The sequence below is a fragment of the Vanellus vanellus genome, assembly GCF_965231255.1.
Source record: "Vanellus vanellus genome assembly, chromosome: 1".
NCBI classification, from domain to species: Eukaryota; Metazoa; Chordata; class Aves; order Charadriiformes; family Charadriidae; genus Vanellus; species Vanellus vanellus.
This window is the reverse complement of record NC_138905.1, coordinates 57947826-57969544: the sequence shown is the minus strand read 5'-3', so window position 1 is coordinate 57969544 and position 21719 is coordinate 57947826. Positions and strand designations below refer to the sequence as shown.

General features: G+C 41.5%; 1 protein-coding gene across 2 annotated transcripts; it reads right to left on the bottom strand.

The window, feature by feature from the left end:
- Nucleotides 1-496: 496 nt before the first annotated feature.
- DDX17 (DEAD-box helicase 17) lies at nucleotides 497-20988 on the bottom strand. 2 transcript variants are annotated; one of them, XM_082488035.1, is made up of 13 exons: nucleotides 20660-20988; nucleotides 16341-16491; nucleotides 14223-14322; nucleotides 13953-14086; nucleotides 13202-13267; nucleotides 12763-12904; nucleotides 10596-10756; nucleotides 10335-10507; nucleotides 9908-10018; nucleotides 9370-9431; nucleotides 8905-8964; nucleotides 4407-4646; nucleotides 497-3708 (listed from the first exon to the last, which is right to left on the bottom strand). In XM_082488035.1, exons 1-13 carry the CDS (start codon nucleotides 20701-20703, stop codon nucleotides 3185-3187), a joined length of 1968 nt encoding a protein of 655 aa, XP_082344161.1. In that variant the 5' UTR covers nucleotides 20704-20988; the 3' UTR covers nucleotides 497-3184. The 2 variants fall into 2 exon arrangements, with proteins under 2 accessions (XP_082344161.1, XP_082344162.1); XM_082488036.1 differs by lacking the exon at nucleotides 8905-8964.
- Between the last annotated feature and the right edge of the window lie 731 nt (nucleotides 20989-21719).

The following is a 21719-nucleotide window of genomic DNA, read 5'->3' as shown; positions in this document are numbered from 1 at the left end:
GGAGTAGAAGGGAAACTGTCACAACCTTTAGTCCTTCAGTCCTTTAACGAGCCCCTATGGTAAAGGGAACATGGTACTAATTAAGTCGGAAAACATATACAAAGGCCACTGGACCCATTTCACACAGGGCCACATCTGACACAGCAGATACTACAAACTATTACTTTAACTCTGGATGAACTAAAATCCCACTGAAAGTTAACTCTGCCTGACCCCCATTCTATTCTAACCCTGTAACATTCAGGAGAAATAGTTCCTTTCAAATTACATGAACGTTCCAATTCCACAGGTATTCAAACATCTCCTCCCCACTCACTTTCAGTAACAGTAATCCTCATATTCTACAAACGGGGATAATTTAAATTAAAATTCAGTGGGTTGCCAACAGGTGTTTCCAACTCCTTGAATTTGACTTTTTTTTTTTTTTTTTTTAAGAACTGGGAAGAACGGGGGCAAAGATGGTTTTACACTCCAAAAATAAAGACAAAGTTCACAATTTATTGACAACAGTGTTTTTATTTATACCTACAAAAGAAAACAAGATGGTATCAAAAGGACAATTTACAAACTAAGAATAGTAACATAGCTTTTAGTATCCTGTGTCTGAACACCACAGATCTATCAATCTCGCAATTCAAGTCTTCATTAATACAACAGGAATGTGTTCAGAGACCAGCAGGTGTGTGTGAAACAAGATGCTGATCCCACACAAAGCCACTAACCCTTCCATTGTTCAGAGAAGTCCAAACAGCAAATTGCTTCAGGAAGTGGGAGGGGAGGAGACACCCAACTTATGTGACACCTCCCACAAACTTTTACAGATTGAAAACAATGCGAACAATACTAGATGCTAATGCTTTTATCAACAAGGGCCCTCCAGCTGGTATATGGAACAGAGCGCAGCGAGCACCAGGTGAGACAGGGGCAGCACATGCCGCGGTGCATTTATGCATTCAACGATCTGGTTAACACTCTGAACTGAACTGAGACCCTGGACTTCAGCTGACCTCAATGGCAATAAAGCACTGTGAGAACTTGGCATAGATGTTTACATGTGCACAAGTCCTCCCCGAAAGAAGTAAAAGCTATAGCAGACTATAAGGCAGCTTTGGCAGTCCAGAGACCCTTTTTAAAGTCAGTCAGTGAGATGTTCTACTCCTACACCCCTCAAACACATTTCTGCATCGAACTCGCAAATTAAAAAAAAAATAAAATAAAATAACCACAACCCAAAACTCTACATTTGCTTGCAAGGGAGGCCAAAGACAAATCAGTCAGTGCCTGGATAAACGAAATGTTTCTGGCTTTCACTTAACACAAGCAAAGGAACTTCCTGCCCAAGCACTGGAATTTGAAGATGGGACGAGGGAACCAAAGTTCTGGAAGATCTCTCCCTTTTCCCTCCATGTCAGCAACCTACCTGTGTACTGCACAAAAAAAATGCGCATTCATCCCCCAAAATTTTACTCTGGGATTAAATTAAAAAACAAATCACTTTTGTATTAGCAAGCTCTTTTCCTGGGCTATAAGAAGTTCCACTCTGCTACAGGAGTGGGCTGTCTTGTTCATCCATATGCAAAAATGCCAACAGAAAACAAAACAAAACAAAACCAAAACAAAACCCTGCACTCTCATAATGCAAAGATTATGCCTCACAAACGAGGAGATGTATCCAGTCTTTTGTCATATTATCAGATCAAGAGCAGCCAACTCCCGTTACCATCTACTGTCTCTGAACCGTCTGGTATTAGAAATAATAAGTCAACAACATGCTTTACTAAAGAGGAAACCCCCTCACACCCACCTTAGCCTGTAAAATAAACAAGTTTTATTTATGTATTTACTAAAATTTCACTCTTCTCTAACATTTTCTAAAATGCTACCTACCTGCGAGAGCTCAGCTCAAAGGGACCAATGGAGCAGGGAAATGCACTCAAAAGCCAGGAAAAGCAATAGTCAGAGCAAGGTACAAAAGAAATAAAGCTTCAGAATCAAGATGCACTAACCAGCTCACCGCTTACCTCATGAAAAGGAGATTCCAGGCAATCTCCTCCTCCACCCTTCCTCCCCTTGCCCTCCCCCCAGCCCACCCTATTCAAACCTCTTAAATTTAAGTGTGGAAAACTCTGTCGCATTTTAGTCAGTGTAGCGGCATTCAGAACGTTCCCCGTGGCAAAAGGTAGTTTGTTCATGAAGGACAGACAAATGAGATATGCTGTTCATCATCTCAGTTCTGTTTAGTTTCTGGGCTCTCAAATAAGACTTCTCTCAATAAACCAAACAATAGGAATTTGAGAGCAGAAACTAATTTAAGGACACTCCACACTTTTGCAATGCGTCAATTTAACAATCGTAGGGAAAGAACTTACTGGGCTAAACATTATAGCAGTGGTACCTACAGTGACTATCTGGTTTCCAGGTATCGAATACAAGATGGATTTGATCTCTGAACACTGGGGTTTTAATCCCAACTTCCCTACCGCAGGCTGCTACAGGTACCAAAAGATGGGGCCACTGCTTCCAAAGCTGCAGAAAACACCAACAACGTACCTGGGGCATTACTCTGAACACCGCCCAGCTCAGACAAATGAGCAGAGTTTTCCTATAGAAAGTTACCTACAATAGATTACAAGCAATAATAGTGAACTATTTAAAAAAAAAAAAAAAAATTAAGATTAGGAGAAGTGAGCATTGCTCCCTTGCATTTATCATTTTAAATGAAGTGCTTTTTGGCTCCCCAAAGTTTCCCACCTCTCTTGACACTTCCTGAAATTAAGTTAACATGTTACAGAACAGAAAATTCCTCCCCTCAAAATCAAGTTTTCACACAAACCTTAGACACCAAGATGATCGAGCTGGGACCTATCTGCCTTATACCCATTTCTTTTAGAGAAAATAAAATTTCCAATTTCCTCAACATGCAAGACAAAAAATAATAAATTTTCCAGTCAACTATATATATTTCTTAAAAAAAAAAAAAAAAAAAAAAAAAAAAAGGAAAGAAAAAAAAAAAGAGGACAGGGTCAGTAATGTGGACCGGGGGCCATTTTTGCTGGGCTCGAGGGATTTGAATGGTGAATTCTAAGTCTAACCTGCATGAGAGAGACATCACAATGGGAAAGAAGAAAGAAAAGGTTCCTTTAAATGCAAGAGGTCTACACTGGTCACCAGCAGGCGAGTGGTCTCATTTGCGTGAGGGGGGAGGGGGCGGGGGAGGGGGCGGATACTGGTAGGTGGCAGTCTGTCCCATATAGCCCATCACGTTAGTGGCAGGGGGCTGCGGAAACTGTTGTGACATGAGCGGCTGTGGCTGCTGGCCCGAGCGCCCCACCATCCCTGCATACTGCTGTTGGGTAGTGCTCTGTGAGGTTCTCCCAGCGGTGGCAGCTGTGGTGCTGGCACCATAGCCACTAGCACTGTACTCTGCAGTGCCATAGCCACTCGTGCCATAGGCAGCTGCTCCATAGCTCCCTTGAGTGTAACCATACTGGCTCTGTGCTGCCCCAAAAGCAGAATTTGGACTCCCGTAGGCACTGCCATAGGTCTTGTTGGCTCCGTTGGCATAACTGTCACCACGCTCACGGTCTCTGAAGCCACCCGAGTCTCTCCGGCCCTCTTTCACTCCCCGGAGCCTCCTGTCACACTCCTCCTGGTACATCAGGTTAGGGTTGTTTACTGAACTGCTCGTTCGGTAACGAGAACGACCTCCTGGCGATGAATATATTAAGATTTAGTACCGTGAACAAGTCTTAAACAATGAACTCTGGTACTATTATGCCACCCTTTCTCCCCCTTCTACATCCACAATTTTGCCCACAAGGAGAGTTCTCTTGACTGACTATAACTTCCCTGCACAGCTGTGCACGCATCTCTTCATTTTGTTCAAGCTGTAAATATGAAGTTCAAAAGGGGTTCTTAATGCATGTGTTTGGAGACAAAGAAACTGAAGAAATTCAGGACCAACTTGAAATTGAAAATATGATGAAACTTACTACTCCTTCAGGGAATGAGAGGAAAAATAGCGTTAGTCCCTGAAGGTAAAGTGTCTGAAGGCAAAAGGTATCCCTTCACTGATTTCAATTTTGCATCTGCATGCACACACATCCTGTTGCCTGTGCTCAGGTAGGAACTGCAAGGAATTAATTAATTAATTCAAGCAAAATTAGCTCTGAGGACCTTATCAGGAGAAAAAAGAAAAAGGATACAGCTAAGGTAAAACAGCTGACTGCCTCTTTTTTGGACAGAAATACTGCATCTACATAACGTCTTGAGATCTCAGGTACGAAAACAGCTTTATTACTAATCTACTGTTCGCTATCTTACTACTTCCCTACCCTTTTTTAATATTCCCTCCCTCAAAACTGGGAACCTATTTCCTGTGTAGCCCCTTTCCCATGTGCCTTTACCTCCACCACCACCTCCTCCTCCTCTGTGGTCCACAAGCTGCATCAGTTTTGGATTGATGGCTTGATTGGCTTCTTCCAACACTTTGATAAGCTCCCTGGCTTGTTTCAGGTTTCCTGGTGTGAAGAAGGTGTAGGCAGTACCTTTGTTGGTACTACGCGCGGTACGGCCAATACGGTGCACGTAATCTTCAGAGCTGTTCGGATAGTCGTAGTTTATCACAAATTTAACGTCTTCCACGTCTTGTGAAGTGCCCAGGTGCGAAGCACAGTGAAAGGGTGGGGTTGAGGAAAGGGAAGAAGAAGAGAGGACGTGCCAACGGAAGGTGGGGAGCACGAATGCAGGTGACAGTAATAAGAAAAAAAAAAACAAAGTTAGTAATTGCATGGGATAAATACAAGACAGACTCATCCCAAAAGAGTAGAAGACTCATATTTAAGATCAAGAACAAAGATCAGTGTCCTGAAAAACAGTGGTAATTTTAAAGCAGTTTTGCCCTGCACTCAAATTCATCCTCCCCGGAATGTATTCCTCTGTCTTCACGTGTCAAAGACACTGATGTTTGTGAATGAGCTACCTGAATTATGTCCCCTTTTTTTTAAAAAAAAAAAAAAAAAAAAAAAAAAAAACCAAAAAACAAACAACAAAACCACAATCTGGAAAGTGAAAAAGCCACTGTCCAACAGAGCAAACTGGGGTGGAGGAAGGGCAGAACTGTCACGGTAAAGCTTTTACTCTGTTGGGAGAAGTCTAACAAATAATAACGGTAATGAGATCACTTACCTTCCACTTGGCAACATGAAATAAAAGGCAATCTTAAAAATATTTAGTTTTACAGTCCTAATAAAATACAGTGAACTACTTCCCCTAGCCTAAAGCTTAAGGCACTCCAATTACATTAGTATTATTCAGCCAACTTATTAAAAATTACTTAGACCTAGAATATCTTAACTCAGCATTGTAGTTACCACCAGAATGCATTGCACTAACATTTCACCATGCTGTTCCATCCAGTTCTGGCAAGCTTTTTTTATTTGGACAATCCTGAATTCCGTTAACAATTCCACACTTCCAAGGTCAGATGGAAGCAGGAAATGATCAAAATTGCTTTGATTACAAAGTATTATTAAAATTTAGGAGATCAGAACTGCACACCTTATGGGAAGTCAGACTTTGTAAACTTACAGGACAGAAACACGGTAAATGTTAGTGTAACACTTCAGTGAAAGCACCTCAAGTACCAGAAGCACCTATTTGCTATAGTATACAATATTTTAAAAAAGCATGGTATTACAATAAGTACCCTAACAGCTTATAAAAAAAAAAAATTTAAAATCTGCATTTTAAGAAGAATATTCTGAAAATATCCAAGATAAAACACAGATTTTTGTGATTTCCTTTCCTTTGTTTTTTTTTGTTTTAAATAGAGAAACATTCTCTGTTTGTTACCAGACCGATGCACACTCCCTCCTCCTGTGGGAAACCGCTGCAGCCGATCCCGTCTCTTTGCCTTTTATTTTTGGCGGCCTCCTTTCGAAAACTCCGCCCTCTGACACGGGACCACTGGAGCGCGGGGAGCATGCATCAAGGGTCCATGGCAGCGAGAAGTCCCCACACACGCTCGCTCTGTGAACTGGCTTAGACGCTTCTCTGTAGCCCCATTTGGTTGTGAAGCGCCGGAGAACCTGGGTTCAGGTAAAAGTTTCAGGTCCTCCAACGCTTTTTGTCCCCTATTCGGGGCTCTTAGGGGCAATTGTCAAAAAAATGAAGATACAAAAATTACATCCAAAGGGTCAGACTGCATCTATTGCCCAGACTGCATCAATTTCAAAGGGGTTGTAGGAAAAATAAAAACAAGAGGGATGTAGTGACAAGAGGGGGACTTCATGTCTGTTTCTTATTACAGCAAGGGGGGGGGCTCCTCAGTCTTTGCTGACTCCAAAGTCCTGAATCACACCAAAAAAAGGGAGTGAGAAGGCAGGTTTCACAGGGGGCTGCGCGAGTCTCCAGCTAGGGTCCTTGATGCAACAGGTTTTTTTAAAAAAAAGGGGAAAGTGAAGTAGAGAGAGGAGTACGTATGACAGATTGCATCTTCACAGCCAGGGTGTAACTAGCCTGACAAGCTGCAGGCAACATGATCCTCAGTCAGTCCCGTTTTGCACATCCATCAGTAGCAAAGTGACTTGAATTACCACAGAGGATACAAGGATGTGCTTTCCCAGCAGAAAGCACAGGGAATTGTAGCTACCAACGTAGGTGGAACTGACTTGACTGGGGAGCAGCGGGAAGAATGGGAAGGCAGGAAGAGGAAAATGCAAGGGTGTTTTCCAGACTAGGAAGTGGTCTTGGTAGAGCACGCAGCTTGCTGAAGACCAGAGCAAGTACAAGACTCGGCTTCTCCAGTCTAGCATGCTCCAAAGTGTTTGTGCACACTCGCAATCTTCCTGCGCTTTTAGAAGATAATGTAGCAGGATCAAGAACTGAAACTGTAATTCATTTTTGACAGCTACCTGGGAAACATTTCCTTTGTCAGACCATCAGAACGCCATACGGCAGTCTCCGATTATTAATCAGGAGAGATACAAACTAGCAAACATGCTAGTCTAGAGAGCTGTTTAGACCATCAATGTGGATGTGCCCCCACCCCTGCACTGAGAATAATCTGCAGCTGATATCAAAGCTTCTGTTAAAGAAAACAAAACAAAACAAATTCAATGTTTTTAGTTTAATAAACTGAGCAAAAAAATAAAAAGTAAAAAAAAAAAAATAAATCAGTGCAGAGAGAGGACCTCACTCCAGGGAATTATCACAAAGAAGTCATTATGGGACTCAGAACTTACCTGAAGAAGCTTTTTTGAAACCAATGTTCCATTAGGAAGAGGGAAAGCCCTGGTGACTCAGCCAAAAGGCGCGCGCCCCTGTTTTATGTTATTTAGGTAGAAGCCTTCACTTTCCAGGATCTTGGAGGAAGTCGTCCAGAAGTTTGCCAGTTAAGTGACTTATTTTAAGAAGCAGCAAACTCAGGGCCCCAAAATAAGCAGAGATGTTGTTCAGTAACAAGAAACAGACTCTGGTACCTTTCCCCCTTCGCTCAGGTGAAGTGGAGGATGGGAAGCGGGGACACTGTTTTCTGAAGTGTTATCCAATTGAGTAGTTTTGGGGGGAGTGTTTTTTTGAGGGGGGGTGAGGCTGTTTTAAATGTCTAGGCAAGATGCACAAAGAAGCTACCAGCACATAGCAAGCCTGTTTAAAAAATGCTGCTAGAGAAAGCAGCTCTCTTTCATACAAACTGGTTTCAGGCCTCAGTCCCTTCTCCCAACAGGCCCAAGTTCTAACTGCACAGGTCCAGACATGACCCTAGAGGGCAGAGACTGAAGTCCATATAATCACCTCTCTGAGGAAGTGTTGGACACTTTTTGAGGGGGGAGGGGAAGGAGGGGTGAAGGTCGTGTGAGCAAAGGCTGCCAAGTCTAGTAATGGTCTGCCTGTATTAAAGTGACCATATGATGCACAGCACAGCCACCCTTTCAGCATATGAAAAAAGAGAGCTCAGATAACCGAGATTTTTTTTTTTTTTAACAGCTAGGGATTTCCCTGAGCTGATTTGCAATGACTTGCAATATTTTTGTCTAAAATTTACTACAAGACATTGACCCCCAAGTAGTTTATTGTCTACCAAACTCAGGGAGGGTGCAATACTCAATGTTCATTATTAAACTCAGAGCACTTCCGAAGTCATCCTCCTCTTCTAGAGTGGAGAGATGTGTAAGGACTGTGCTCAGCACAAAGTGTTTCACAATGCAAACACGCTTATTAAAAAAGGGGGCACAACTGATGCATCCAGACAGATCATCTTCATACCACCAGAATAGAGCTGTGCAATTTTGATTCAATTACACATTTGGGTAACATGATGTTAAAGGCCATATAAAATCTCAGTGGTCCTGCCTAAAAGGAACACAGAGGAGGGAAAGTTACATGTCAAGACAAAAGATCTGGAGCAGTGCTTTCTCAGATGCGAATACATCTGTGGGGTAAACATGCGTGTACACTGGGGTTGGTATGTTCAAATCTGCGGTGTGTCATACGGGGAGAATATTAGATATTCGCTGTTGAAATGCTCTCCCACAACTTCCTACTTGAACTTTATCTGACACGCTCTGAACTGAGAGCAATCCATCCCTATCATCCAGCAACAAAAGCTGGATTTGGGGAAGAAGTGAGTGTGGTGGAAGGGTTGGGTTGCATAATTGGACGTCTCTTCTCCCTCTTGGCGATCGATTGGTCATGCCTAGGCCTTGCTGCAGACCAAAGCCTGTTCATTAGGAGCAGGAAGAGACTTTGAATATGAAAGAAAAAAAAAAGATTAATGTTAAAAAACGTATTTCACATGTGGGGGAAAATCACGCTTTGAATTTTTTTTTTTTTTAAAGAAAACATATTTCAGTCCAAAGAAGAAAAATATGCAGCAGTAGGCAAGAGTGGTCTATGTGTACAAACCTAGCCCACGAGATGCAACGTCGGTAGCAATGAGGATAGGAGCCTTTCCAGACCGAAATTCTGTAAAGCAAAGCATGCTATGAAGTAAGTTTTTTAAAAATTATAAAAGTTACGTGAACTTGATTTACACTAAATGCTCATTTTCCAGAATCTAGGTAAGATGGGTCAGTCAATTTCAGAAACCCCAGCAAGTCAGGATATAACATGTCAACTATTTTTCAAAATCCGGCTCTCTGGGTTAAGCAATTTTACCACTGCATTTTTGCATCCTGTCGCCCCTCCCCCCCGCCCCCCAAAGGCATATACAAGTACTGAAATTAACAGTACAAAGGCAAAGGAAGTTCTTTTGAAATGTATCTATCAGGTAGAGAGACAATTAAAAAAAAGACGATTGGAGAAAAGCACATCTCTGTAAATTACGTACAGCAGGCAGCTGAGTTAGTCTCCCCTCAGTGATGGACTCACCATTAAGCACCCAATCTCTTTCTGGCTGACTCTTGTCTCCATGGATACACATAGCTGGCCAACTGCCAAACAGAGAGGCACATTAGTATAGACAGAAAATATATACATTAAAGGCAAGAGGAAGCTTTACTGGCATTTCAGTAAAAAGGCAAAAAATAAAAGACTTGAGAAATATTTTATTCCCTGTCCTCCTCTGGCCCTTACCTACCTATCATGTATACTGGTTTGTTTCTTGCACGTTAAACCCATTGCCTACATCAACAACCATCTAAGCCAAATCACATTTGCTATGATACTGTCCTGATCAGCGTATCAGTATTCCAATATACTAAAAGCTGCCCAGCTAACAAATATTCTCTCTTGCACTAATGCTTTGAAGGACTGGAACCTTCTGGGAAACTAAGACCAAATTCAGCCAAGAAAAGAACGGACAAGTTGTTCCCAACAACAGCACCATGAACATTCAAACCTTACTGCTTTTTGATTACAATTTCTGTTTCCCACTAGAAAAAGGGGAGGGAGGGGGGAAGCTAATCACCCATCTCTGCGCATCCTTCGAGTGAGATCATCACATCGCCTCTTTGTCTCCACAAAGATGATAGTCTTGTTTTCTTTCTCTGCCATGATTTCTTCCATCAGTTGGATCAGTCTAAAATAGACATGAGAGCTAAGATGTATATCCACATATACAAGAATATAGGAGCACTTATATTAAGAACACCACAACACGCATCCACATAAATCAGTGAATATCACTTGCAGAGAATTTAGGTCCGTTGTACAACAGTATGGTTAAAATATACCCAACACACTAGTTAATGACAAGACTTACTTATTTTGTAACACTCAATGGTTAAATAATACTACAAGTAACCTCACTATTCAGAATTCATATTTGGCTTTCAAAGCAATGCAGATTTTTAAGTACAACCCAAAAAAATGAAATGGTAGGAAAATCAGCTTACTTATGGTCTTTCTCGCTTTCCATGCATACATCCACTATCTGCAGGATATTGTGGTTGGCACTCAGCTCCAAGTTTCCCACATTGATTTGAACATAGTCCTGCAGGAAGTCCTCGGCAAGCTGGCGCACTTCTTTTGGCCAGGTGGCACTCCACATCAGAGTCTGTCTGTCAGGCTAAGAAAAAGGGAAAACAGATTTATTTAAGGTATTGGACTTTGAATGAGAAACCAAAGGAGGGTGCCCTTTTACAAGGTCCACGTACCCTGATCTGGTCAACAATTTTACGAATTTGGGGCTCAAATCCCATGTCCAACATCCTGTCTGCTTCATCCAGAACCAGGTATGTACATCGACGAAGGTTGGTCTTTCCTGCCTCAAGGAAATCAATCAAGCGACCTGGTGTAGCAATGCAGATCTCCACACCTTCAAAACAGAATGAAGAAAAAGAGTAAGGCTCTCCATTTGAATGTCAATTGGTATTTTTAGTCAGAATGAATCACCTTCCAGAGCAAAATTGTTTAAAAAAATAAAAAAGCACCACCCTCATTCGTACCCAAGATTGAGTCATTTCAGTAGAAGCCCTAGTTTCTTTTAATATATTCTTCATTCTGAAATTACTGTTACAGTACCATTAGAATAATAAATGCAGTATAGAAGCTAAAAGCTTACTGTCAGAAAACACCAAAGAGCTGTCCAAAAATCAGAAGTAAAGCTTCTACTCAAGCCTGACCCACCTTCATCCAGAATTATAGTCTGAAGAGCTCTCTAGAAAAATAAGAGTGAACTCCAGCTAAACTCTCCATGTTAAGCAAACATGAAGTGTTCCTCTTGCTATACAGGTCAAATTACTGCCACTTCCACCTTTTATGCACCAATAGCAACAACCATCCTGCCCTTATCTGTTAGCATAAGAACAGAACTCAAGTATTCATAAACTAGTATCAGGTATGGAACTTATACATTCCTTAAAAAGAGGAACTGTTTCCACCGATTCCCAAATCTTACATGCGAGTCCTTCATGTCACTGAAACGTCCACAGAAGGGAAATTTAGGTAAGCAGTAAGGTGAAAAAGAGCAAAAACCCCATCAGCTTTCTTGATACTGCATTTACATATGCAGAGTATTTTGTGGCAACCCAGATCTTTTTGTCTTTGTCAACCTGGACTCAGAGTTGTCAAAGCTGGGCATACTTCTAGTTTCTATAAAGCTCATGCAAGAATTAATTAGATTTCTAATGGAGCCATTAGTCTGCCAGGGAGACTGAAGGAACTGCAATTTCTGTTGTCAATGATGTACTCCTCCAAAATAAACTAAATATATACCCTATAAATCACAACTGAGAAAAACCCCACGTGTTTTCTGGACTTTATTCAACAATCTTTGTTGCAGAAAATACTAAGCAATCATTCAAAAACAGTAACAGCTGAAAGGACTGAAAGCACTGAACCTGTCCATATGCCCTAACCAAATGGTTTTCTTCAGAAGCCAGAGAGCACCTATTTTACAGCACTCCAGAAAGGTGTGCAAAAACCCACCAAGCCGATCCTCCCAAGGTCTCTTCATGTAACCTTTGACTCTTCCATTGAAGATGCTACTTTTGAATTGGAATGCACTACCATTTTCTTGAAGAGAACTCTCCCACAGCCTTCTACCACACATGCCTTTATCCTATTACTGCAGTTTTCAATAATGACTCTGCAAACTGAGTGGTAAGTAAAATTTCCTGGTTTCTTGAGTAGGTCTGTGTATATATATAAGCTTACCTTAATAATACTTCTTACATCTTTTTATATAATTCTATAACTTTTTTTTTTTTTTAATCTAGTGAAGATGAAAGCCATCAGCACATTCCTGCACTTGAAATTGTATGTAACTAGCTCTCAATATGAAGGTTAGGTCACTTGAGCACTACTGTGTTACAATAGTTCCTGTAGAACCAGGGTTCCTCATTATTCCCAACTCCTGCACCTTGCTACGTATGGAAAGGCAGTTACAGAATGTTATGGGGTTCGTGAATAGAAAGAGAGCTTAGTGCTCAAGAGCAATAAAAAAAACCCAACACTGTCTAAAGAAGTTTATATACATTCAGAAATTAAGTTTGATTTCTCATTCCTTAAACTTGCTACTACTGCATTTCCTAACAATAACCTGTTCTCTTTCTGGTAAGTTTCCTTCCCCCTTCCTATGTCCTGATGATCTTCAAAAGTGGAAAGTTCAATGAGAAAGTGGAAAGAAAATCTAATATCCAAATAAGTCGCTACACAACAAAGAAGAGAAATACTACATGCACCATCACTGTAACTGGAGAAAGAGATAGCTGCTCATTTACACACAGCTCCCTTCTAGCAGGTTCTAAGATCGTTTTATTTTTATAGAGATTTTACAATATCACCTCCTCCAGAAACTGCCAACAGCCATTTTAAAATTACCTCTTTCTAGATCTCTGATTTGGGGACCTTTGGGTGCTCCTCCATATATGCAGGTACTCTTCAGTCTTGAACATTTGCCATAATCATCAGCCACCTGCTGCACTTGCTGGGCCAACTCTCTAGTAGGTGCTAGAACCAGACACTGCAAAAGGAATCAATTCAGGATAGCCAAGCTGCACATGCATCCCTAACTTAAGGGCTCTGCACAGATACCACAAGCAAAGTTGGACCATCTGCTCTTTAATAGCTAAAACATTTAAGTATCTTTAGACTATGTCAGCAATTGCACAACATTTCGACTAACGAGTGGGATGTTCACATTGTGATAGTAAACATTTCTCTACTTACTATTTTGATATACCAATTAAATAAAAGTACACACCTCATTAACGATGCCATGCCACACACACAAAAAGGAAGAGAACTGATGACTACTTACAATTGGGCCATCTCCTCTCTCCAAATATGGCTGGTGGTTGATGTGAACAATTGCAGGCAACAAGTACTGAAACAGAAGAACTTCAAGTCAAGACACAGGACTTCAATATTTGGTGCCAATGATCACTTGCCATGACAACTGGATCACAGCAAAAGCCCACTTAGCCTAATATCCCTTCAAGAAGCCAACATCTGATGTGAGAGACAGCAAGAAACCTTGGCTGTATAAAAATCAGGATTCTGCAAAATCAGATACTTGTTATCCAACAGAACGTAAGATTTTCAGAGCTGCTGACCAACCATACCTGCTTTGACATGAGCACAAAATATAGTTGGTCGGTACCTCTGAACAGACAGCTCAGTTAAATTTGGAGTCCAAGTGTAGAATCGAGCAATCGTTAACTTGATTAATAATCAATAAATCAATAATGATCAATAAAACAAATATGCTAAAGAGCACATACTATTTTTTAAACCACAATCTAAGCATAGACCAAAGAGAAGTGACTAAGCATCCAAAAGGAAAGACATACAAAATATGTGCCTGAGAATAAGACAGGCTAGTTGGCTAGTTGAGTTGAGACTTAAGCATCACCCATGATGCAATAAAGCATGCTTTAAAAAACCTGTAACCATCTGGCTTTATGTTTGTAGTACTGACAAGCTCAAAAACTACTAACAGGTAGCCAAGGGTAATTTCTGCAAAATGACTAGGAAAACTAACCAAATAAATAAAAAGGAAGAATACATACTGCTAGTGTCTTCCCAGAGCCAGTCTGCGCAATGCCCACCATATCACGACCACTGAGGGCTAGTGGAAAGCCTTGGCACTGAATCGGAGTGGGTTCTGTGAAGTTCTGGTCCATCAAGGCATCCATCACATACTCTAAGAATTTAAGAAAAGAAAAAATTTCTTAAAGGATAACTAAGGCTTCAGAAGACCTTTCAGAATACAGAACAGGCCTAAACAGTTATTGGTTTTGAGCAATCCTTGTGATCTTAAAGAATGGCAAAATACTTACGCGGAAAGCTACACTGGTGGAAGGCAAACACAGGTTTGGGGCAGCCCTCCATTCCTCGAATTGTTATCTCTTTCTTTCTTCGCAATTCTTCAACTTCATACTATTTATGTGAAGAAAAAAAAATATGCAGAGACAAACATCAAATGTCAGTACAGACTTAAAGTGCATCTTTTTAACTATTAACTCACTTCATACCTCTATGTAACGGCTTCATTAGAGAACTGAAATGAAGATCTAGTAAGAACTACTTTCCTAAGGATTTTATCTTGAGATTGAGCTATCACATAGCTTCCACAATATTCAGAGATATGAGCTCTCTATGCAGTCCAGAAGGACTCTTCTTCCAACCAGCCCTTATAATGAAAAGTATATTAATATAGTATTTTTAAAAAATGTACTCTTCTTCCAGAGGCCAGAAATGATCAAACAGCTTCAAAAGTGATTAGAAACAGAGGATCGGATAAGAAACGTTTTATGGGGCAGTGCTAAGAACTAAACAACATAAATAGGCCCTAATTTACTACAAACAAGCAGAAGGCAGGACAGTCCCCCTCCTTCAATTAACACATTCCAGAGGTGGTTAAATACAGAGCTCTTGCTGGACAACTTGCAATTCAGAAATGTTGCCTGGAATCTTTTCAAAACTAGCACTTTTTTCAACATGAAAGAAGCCCAGGCAACATCATAATGACACCCCAAGACATCAGAAATTTTTTAATAATGGAACTTCTTAAAATATTTCTGAAATGTGTATGTATATAAGCATAATTATAGGATCAGAAAAAGTGTTTTATCTTTGTCTAGGTTATCTTGCAAGTCCAACTGCACTTCGTAACATGCTTCCACAATTCATGACCTTATTCTAATACTCATTAAAAATCAACAGAAAGTTATACATCAACACCAAACGTACTTTATCCAAAGCAATAAATGAGAATCTCTTGAGCTTGAATAAAAAGGTAAAAAAATAAATTAACTTTGGGAAAAATGTGAAAATTCTTGTAGCTGGCTAAGGCAAACACAGCCACAGCAGCTAATGTTAACTGTGGTTCAGTAGTTCAAGTTGGTGTCTCCTTAAACAGCCAATGCCTCCTTCAATTCCTTTATGCCATATAAATAGGTCATGCATATTTCACATGAAGATCTGTAAGTCTATGTAACTGGATAAGAACATTTTGTTTGTCTCCTCGAGTTAAGAATGAAATCTCTTTATTTCTAAATATAAAAATACATTAAAGAGGGAAAAAATACTCTAGACTCAAGTGGAGTAGGAAGGGGAGATTACTGTATCTATGAGTAAATACGAAGTACTGAGTCCAGTTTTGAGCCCCCAGTGTAAGGGCATTGTTTTAATAGGGCATGTCCAATTATGGGGGGAAAGCTAGAAGCTGGAGTACAGGCGGTACAAAGAAAGACTGCTAGTGCTGGATTTGTTTACCTTAGGACAGAGAGGACTAATAGGGGAATGTAAATACTGCTTTCAACTACACAATGGGTCGCTAAAGAGAAGATGCTACAAATAACTATTAGGGGGGAAAAAATATCATGAGAAACATTAAGCCCTGGGACAGCCACCCAGAGATGATATAAACTTTCTCCGTCCATGTGGATATATTTTTAAACTCAAAAGGACAAGGTGCTAAGCAACCTCCTCTAGTAGCTGGCCCTGCTCTGAGCAGAGGTTTAGACTAGACATCTCCCATGGCCTCTTTCAGCCCCAGTTATTACTATGATAAAATATTCTTTCAAGTGTTTCTCATATATTTTTGCCAGTCTTAGTTGATTATTTTAGGTTCTTTCAGGGCCTCCCCAGTACTGCAACTCTCAAACTCTGTAAGTCTTATCTACACTGACGAATAGCTAGACCAGACAAGCATTATGATAATGAATTACAAATGACTAAATGCAAGTATCTCGTATTAAAACAGCTAAGAGCAGAGGCACCACCTTCACTAACATTAAATATTGAAGGCAGCTAGAACTGGTATCCTGCAGGTTACACACATACCAAACAAGCTTAATGAAAAGACACTGTCTCAGACTTCCTAGGCCAAGTTTTTCCATTTGTGATATTTTCTGTTGTAGGAAAAATGGAACAGACAAGATCTGAACACTTACTGGGGTAAGCCTGGCTACTTCCGGATGTTCCACGTAAAAGTTCTTCTCAAACTTGGGCAGTTCATTTAAATCCCACTTTTTCTTACGTAAACGTTCCCCCGGATTACCAAATTTCTTTGGAGGAAGAGGACCTCCACGACTTGCTCCAAACCTGGGAATGTGAACATTACATATAAACAAGAGTAATTACATTGGAATTTGCAGTTTTTTTAAGCATTTTCCACTCTTTTTTTTCCTCCCCAAGTTGACACACGAGCACAATATTCACATAAAAGTCACTCCTCCTCTCCCTCCCCCAATCACTATGATGGCATAGAACTGCTCTAAGTCAGTTCTAAACCCAACTCCATCTCAAGGTTTCCTTCCAATACAGACATTTGTAAGTCACTGCCTTAAAGCTCTTGTCTCTAGGTTTCTACCTGAAGGTTTCCTCCCTCAGGACAAAGCTGTAGGTACACTTGTCTTTTCTTGAAACTGACAGTACACTTAAAACACAGTTGGATGAAAGGGAGGAGAAAAATCTCTAATCGCAAGTTCCTTCTATTTCTCTCAAGGTTAGTTTTACACAAAAATAGCTACTTGACTGTCTCCCCCACTATGTCTTCTCTCCTTCCTTATCAAGTGGTATGCCTTAAATAAAAAACAAAAGAGTGAAGAGCAGAAAGTAAACAAGTCCAGCCAAACCTGCAAGTCCATCTGAAATGGTGGAATCAAAGAAATGGAAAAAAAAAAAAAAATTAATTAGATTTTAAACCAGAGTGTAACGGGGGGTGGGGAAGTACCTGGCAAAAATCATATCCTCTCTCAAATGCTTTTGAAGAACACTCAAGAGAGAAAGCAGCTAATGTTTATTCTGCTAAAAAATTCTTAACTAGCAGAACTACCCAGAAGTTAACTGTTCTTTCTCTCATAAATTTTCTTCACCCAGTTAATTTAATACACTTAAGTACTTTAAGAACTAACTGTAATGACTAATTGATGCATTAGACACAACATAAGCTTCTAGCAATAATCTGTAAGAGTAACTGAGTGCCATAAAATGATTATTTACCATACATATTATAAACTATATATTTTAAAATTCCACCAAAGTGTTATAGCTTTTTCATTAGTACCATACAAACACAGCAGAAGGTACTTTTACAAATGCCATCAGGTCCAATTTTGTCCTAATTCAGATTTTGGTTAATAAAGCTACAGCTTTTTGCAAAATACGTATTCATGAGAAATGCTCATTTAAATGAGACTTTTATTTAGATAGCAAATCCAAAGTGTCTGCACCTTACACCCAGGTAGTCCACTAATAAATAAAAAACTGTTAATGAAGCAAACCAAAAGTAACAAAAATCCCAAAGCAATCTTCTTACACTAGTAATGGGAGAAGGAGTTGCTAAAAAATAAAGATCTGAAATAAATTCCTCAATTATCTTAAGTACAAGACTATCTGTTCAAACATTAAATGCATTTATTCTTTAAATCACTATGATACGTAGTTTCCATTGGGCAGTGATTAGGAGACCAAAAATACAGAACTCAAATCAATATATTAACAGGAAGAAGAGGTTATGTTGTTGGAAAACCTAAGTATGGGAGATATAATTTCACTTGACACCCGCTAAGTTTTAAAATGTTTCCTTTCTTGCAACTGTTTCATTAAGAGTGTCTTCCCTCTCCTATAAATATCCCTTATTTTCTCATCAGTTTGTCCATCAGATCCCCCAGACGGCCTGCATAATCAGCAATTTTTGTCATATGAAAAGACTGTAAAATTCATTTAAGCACTACATTTTCTTTCATGATAAAGTAAAAAAAAAAAAAAAAAAACAGTACAGATTTTCATTTACAGGAACATTCACCTTTATTGAAGATGTTTGCTACTGATCGTGCTAACTTGAGGCCAAAATGACAACTATTTCTGTATCCAAGTAGTTCCAACAAACCCCATAGTCTCTCGGAAGTCAGCTGGAGGTTCAAAGGGTCAATGAGTTTCCTTATGAAAGGAAACATAAGGAAGAACTGATTGCAGGACTGGACACTGAAACAGCTGGGTACTGTGAATATTTGCTCCACAGCTATACAAATGGAAGAATCTACACATTTCACATAGAAGAATGGAAAAAGGAAACTATGTGACTTCTACACAATATGGCTGTACGCTGACCTGAAAGAAGCGAGCCCTGCAGCAGTCCTTAACACTGTCTCTGCTGAAGTTTGCTAAACTGGCAGTAACTGACACTTTATATTCTGATCACAAGTAAAATGAGATTCCAATTCAAGTTAAACTGATTTAAATCTAAGATTATTCCACTGATTTGCCAACAGTTCTCTTTTCAAGTGTAAATTCACACTGACCACACATTCTTCTCCAATACTACTGGTGCCATCATTTCTGATAGAACCGAGTGAATTTGTTAAATTCCATAGAAAACCAGTACAACTTTCCATTCTAAGAAGTCACCTACAACTTATTCCTGACAGGAGGAAAACAGAAAGCCTGTATTTTTTAGCTTGTGAAAGAATCAGCACTGAGAAGGTGACAAAACTTTCAAATGGCGCTTATCCAGCATGCTGGGTGGCCCAAAATTTTATAGAGATTATTTATGAAGTATGATGGGTATTAGGGGTTACAAATATTTTCACACCTTAAATAGACAGGTGTAAAAAAATGAATCCTGATGCATTAAAGCTTCCAGGATAATATGCCAAGAAAATGATTTTCCATGCTAATGTCCAAAAACTTCACCAAGAAGCATGGAGGCACTCTTTTTACTTATGCAAAACCCCTGATCCAAAAGAGAAGCATCCGTCTATAATCAAAGTCTTCACACAAAATGAGATTACACAAATTTTAAGGCACACCAAGTGTTCTGACAACGCTTTGGACAGTGTTCTTTTAAGTAACTATATAAATCTGCGTACTCAAACTCACTAAGCTCCAAAAACAGCTGGGGTCTGAACTATCTCAGACTTGCCAAAGCATTTAGTCCAATGTCCTTGTGTTAAACTGAGCTGGAAATCTCATTGTGGAAAAACACCAGAACCCTCCTCTCTGTGAAAAAAATGAAAGTATTTTTTAATTTCAGAGCGTGAAATGTGTGTGTAAGATAAAGCAAGGATACACCTATCTCCCTCCACAGATGACAAGAAGCTAAATGCATTGCAACATATAAACAAAATATTCCTAATCTCCCGAGGGGGGTGAGGAAAACAAGAAGGAAAAAAAGGCGGGTGGGAAGAAGACTCATTAATGGAGATCTAGTCTGCCATATTAAAAATAACAGGACCCACATGATATGTTTCTTGTTAATCCTTGAGAATGGAGGCCTAACTACTTGCGATCTAAAGGATGGAAGACACCACTCTCCGAAATTAGTTTTAACTTTCTCTTTAAAAAGGCCTGACAATGAACATCTTATTACTTTCAAGCCTTAAAAAAATCCAAGTCCCAAACTAGTTATATACTACAATGCCATTGTATTTATTGCTGCCATCCTTAGAAGAAAAAAAATATATATATCAAACCTGCAACAACCTTTTCCAAGCCAAGCTTCTTTTAAATAGCAGAATCAAGAGTATCAAGCACTAGGCCTCTGCAGTGCCACACAGACAACTCCTGTTTGACTGCTACGTAAGCTTGGTCATGCTCGTTTAGTGTGATCCAGGGGCATGTTTACCGAGATCACCCCCCCGAGTATGCAAGTCCTCTGCACGGCAGCAGTTTTCAATCTCATTTCCTCTCACGATAAGCCTCGGAGTGCAACTGAGAAAGATCTTTCACCAACTGCCATCTTTCTAGTAAGTCCAGAAGGAGCAATGACAACCAGAAGGGCAGACCGTCTCCAACCACCCTTGCCAGGGCCACCAAGACTTTGGTGGCTTGCAGGAGTGGGGGGGAATGGCAGAAAATAAATTAAGGGTAGGGGAGAAAGGAAAAGGCAGGCCTTAAAACTGCAAGCAACGCACACACTGTTGCACATGAACCATGAAAAAGCTAAATTAAAAAAAAACCAACAAGAAACAAACAAAAAAACACCACCACCCCTTGCTGCCAGAACGATACTAATAAAGTCTCCGTCCCGCCCCCGCCCCGGAATTTTTTAGGGAAAATCTCCCCCCTATATCGCAAGCTGAACGCATCCCCCTCGTCCACTCCCCTCCCCAGCCTTCCTCCCACCAGGCCCCCAACGCGGAGGACGCGGCTCCCTCCACCGCCCCTCACGCCATGTCGACCCGCCCCGCCCCCCCCCCCCCCCGGCCTGTCAACCTCCCCCTACTCCCTCCCCTCCTTCCCCCCTCCCCCCCTCCCCCCCCCCCCTTACCCGCCGCGGTCTCGATCGCGGCCCCGGTCCCCGAAGCCCCTCATCGCACCCGGAGGGGTGGGAGAAAGGCAGCGGAACGCCGGCCGTGGGGACGGCGAGGGACTGGGGGTACGGGGAGACGGTCCAGCCAGGGGCGGCTGTGTCTCGGAGGAATCGCTTTGCGCCACCTCGCTTCTTTGGTGGGATACAAAAGGAGAAGTGGTCAGTGGGTCAGAGACCCGCTGGACGTCGGCGGACGGAACGGCGGGGCTCTCGGTCGGCTCCAGGGCCCGTGAAGTGTGGAGACACCAGCGTCTTCTTCCTCCGGGCTCCCGGCACAAAATGGCTGCCGCCGCTCCAACCCGCTTCAGTTACGTTACGGGCGGTCCGGCGCTGCGCAAACTGCGGCTCTCGAAAATACCTACGCCTATTCCCGGAAGGCAACTACGCCCCAAACTCTCTTGGCGAAACAGGGCTCCGCGCGGCAGGCAGGCTACGAAAGGTGCGTAGCGCCCCTTACTTGAACCGAGCCCCCGCGTGAGGAAGAGAGGGAGGAGAGTAGCGCTCTCCCTATTCCTCAAAGTCTGCTACGCAAAGAGTCAACACCGTAACCCCTTCTAGACGATAGGGAAAACGTAGGCCGAGGCGTACGTTGCGTAAGTGCACCGCGTACGCAAGTTGCGTAATTCGAGCTGGCGTAGGGCCGGAAGAGCCCGTGCGTTTTGCGTAAAATTCTTCCGCGGGTGGTGCGGTCAGGGTTGGCGGAGGGTCGGAGGATTACGTTAATTTTGCCGCGTAGTCGGGTTTGGAGAATACGGCCTACGCGCCCGCTGCCCCCGTGGAGGGCGGTAGTGGGGCTGAGGAGACAATAACGAGAGCGCGGGGCGGCGGCCCGGCGGTGGGGGGCCTCCTCGACGGCGCCGGCGAGGCCGTATGGGTCCAGCGGGTTGGGTTTTTTCCTCCGTTTTGGTTTTTTTTTTTTTTTTTTTTTTTTCCCTGCCAGGGGATCTTGGCGCGGCACTGGGGCAGGAGCGGGAGTGACAGCAGCCATGATGTTTGCGTTCGACTGGGCGCCGGGAGA

Coding starts and splice junctions, on each gene's coding strand:
- DDX17 (XM_082488035.1), bottom strand. CDS start 20,703: ATGAGGGGCTTCGGGGACCGGGGCCGCGATCGAGACCGCGGCGG. Junction 14,087..14,222: donor CCACCAGTGTAGCTTTCCGC/GTAAGTATTTTG, acceptor TTAAATTCTTAG/AGTATGTGATGGATGCCTTG. Junction 10,019..10,334: donor GAAAGCGAGAAAGACCATAA/GTAAGCTGATTT, acceptor TGTCTATTTTAG/ACTGATCCAACTGATGGAAG.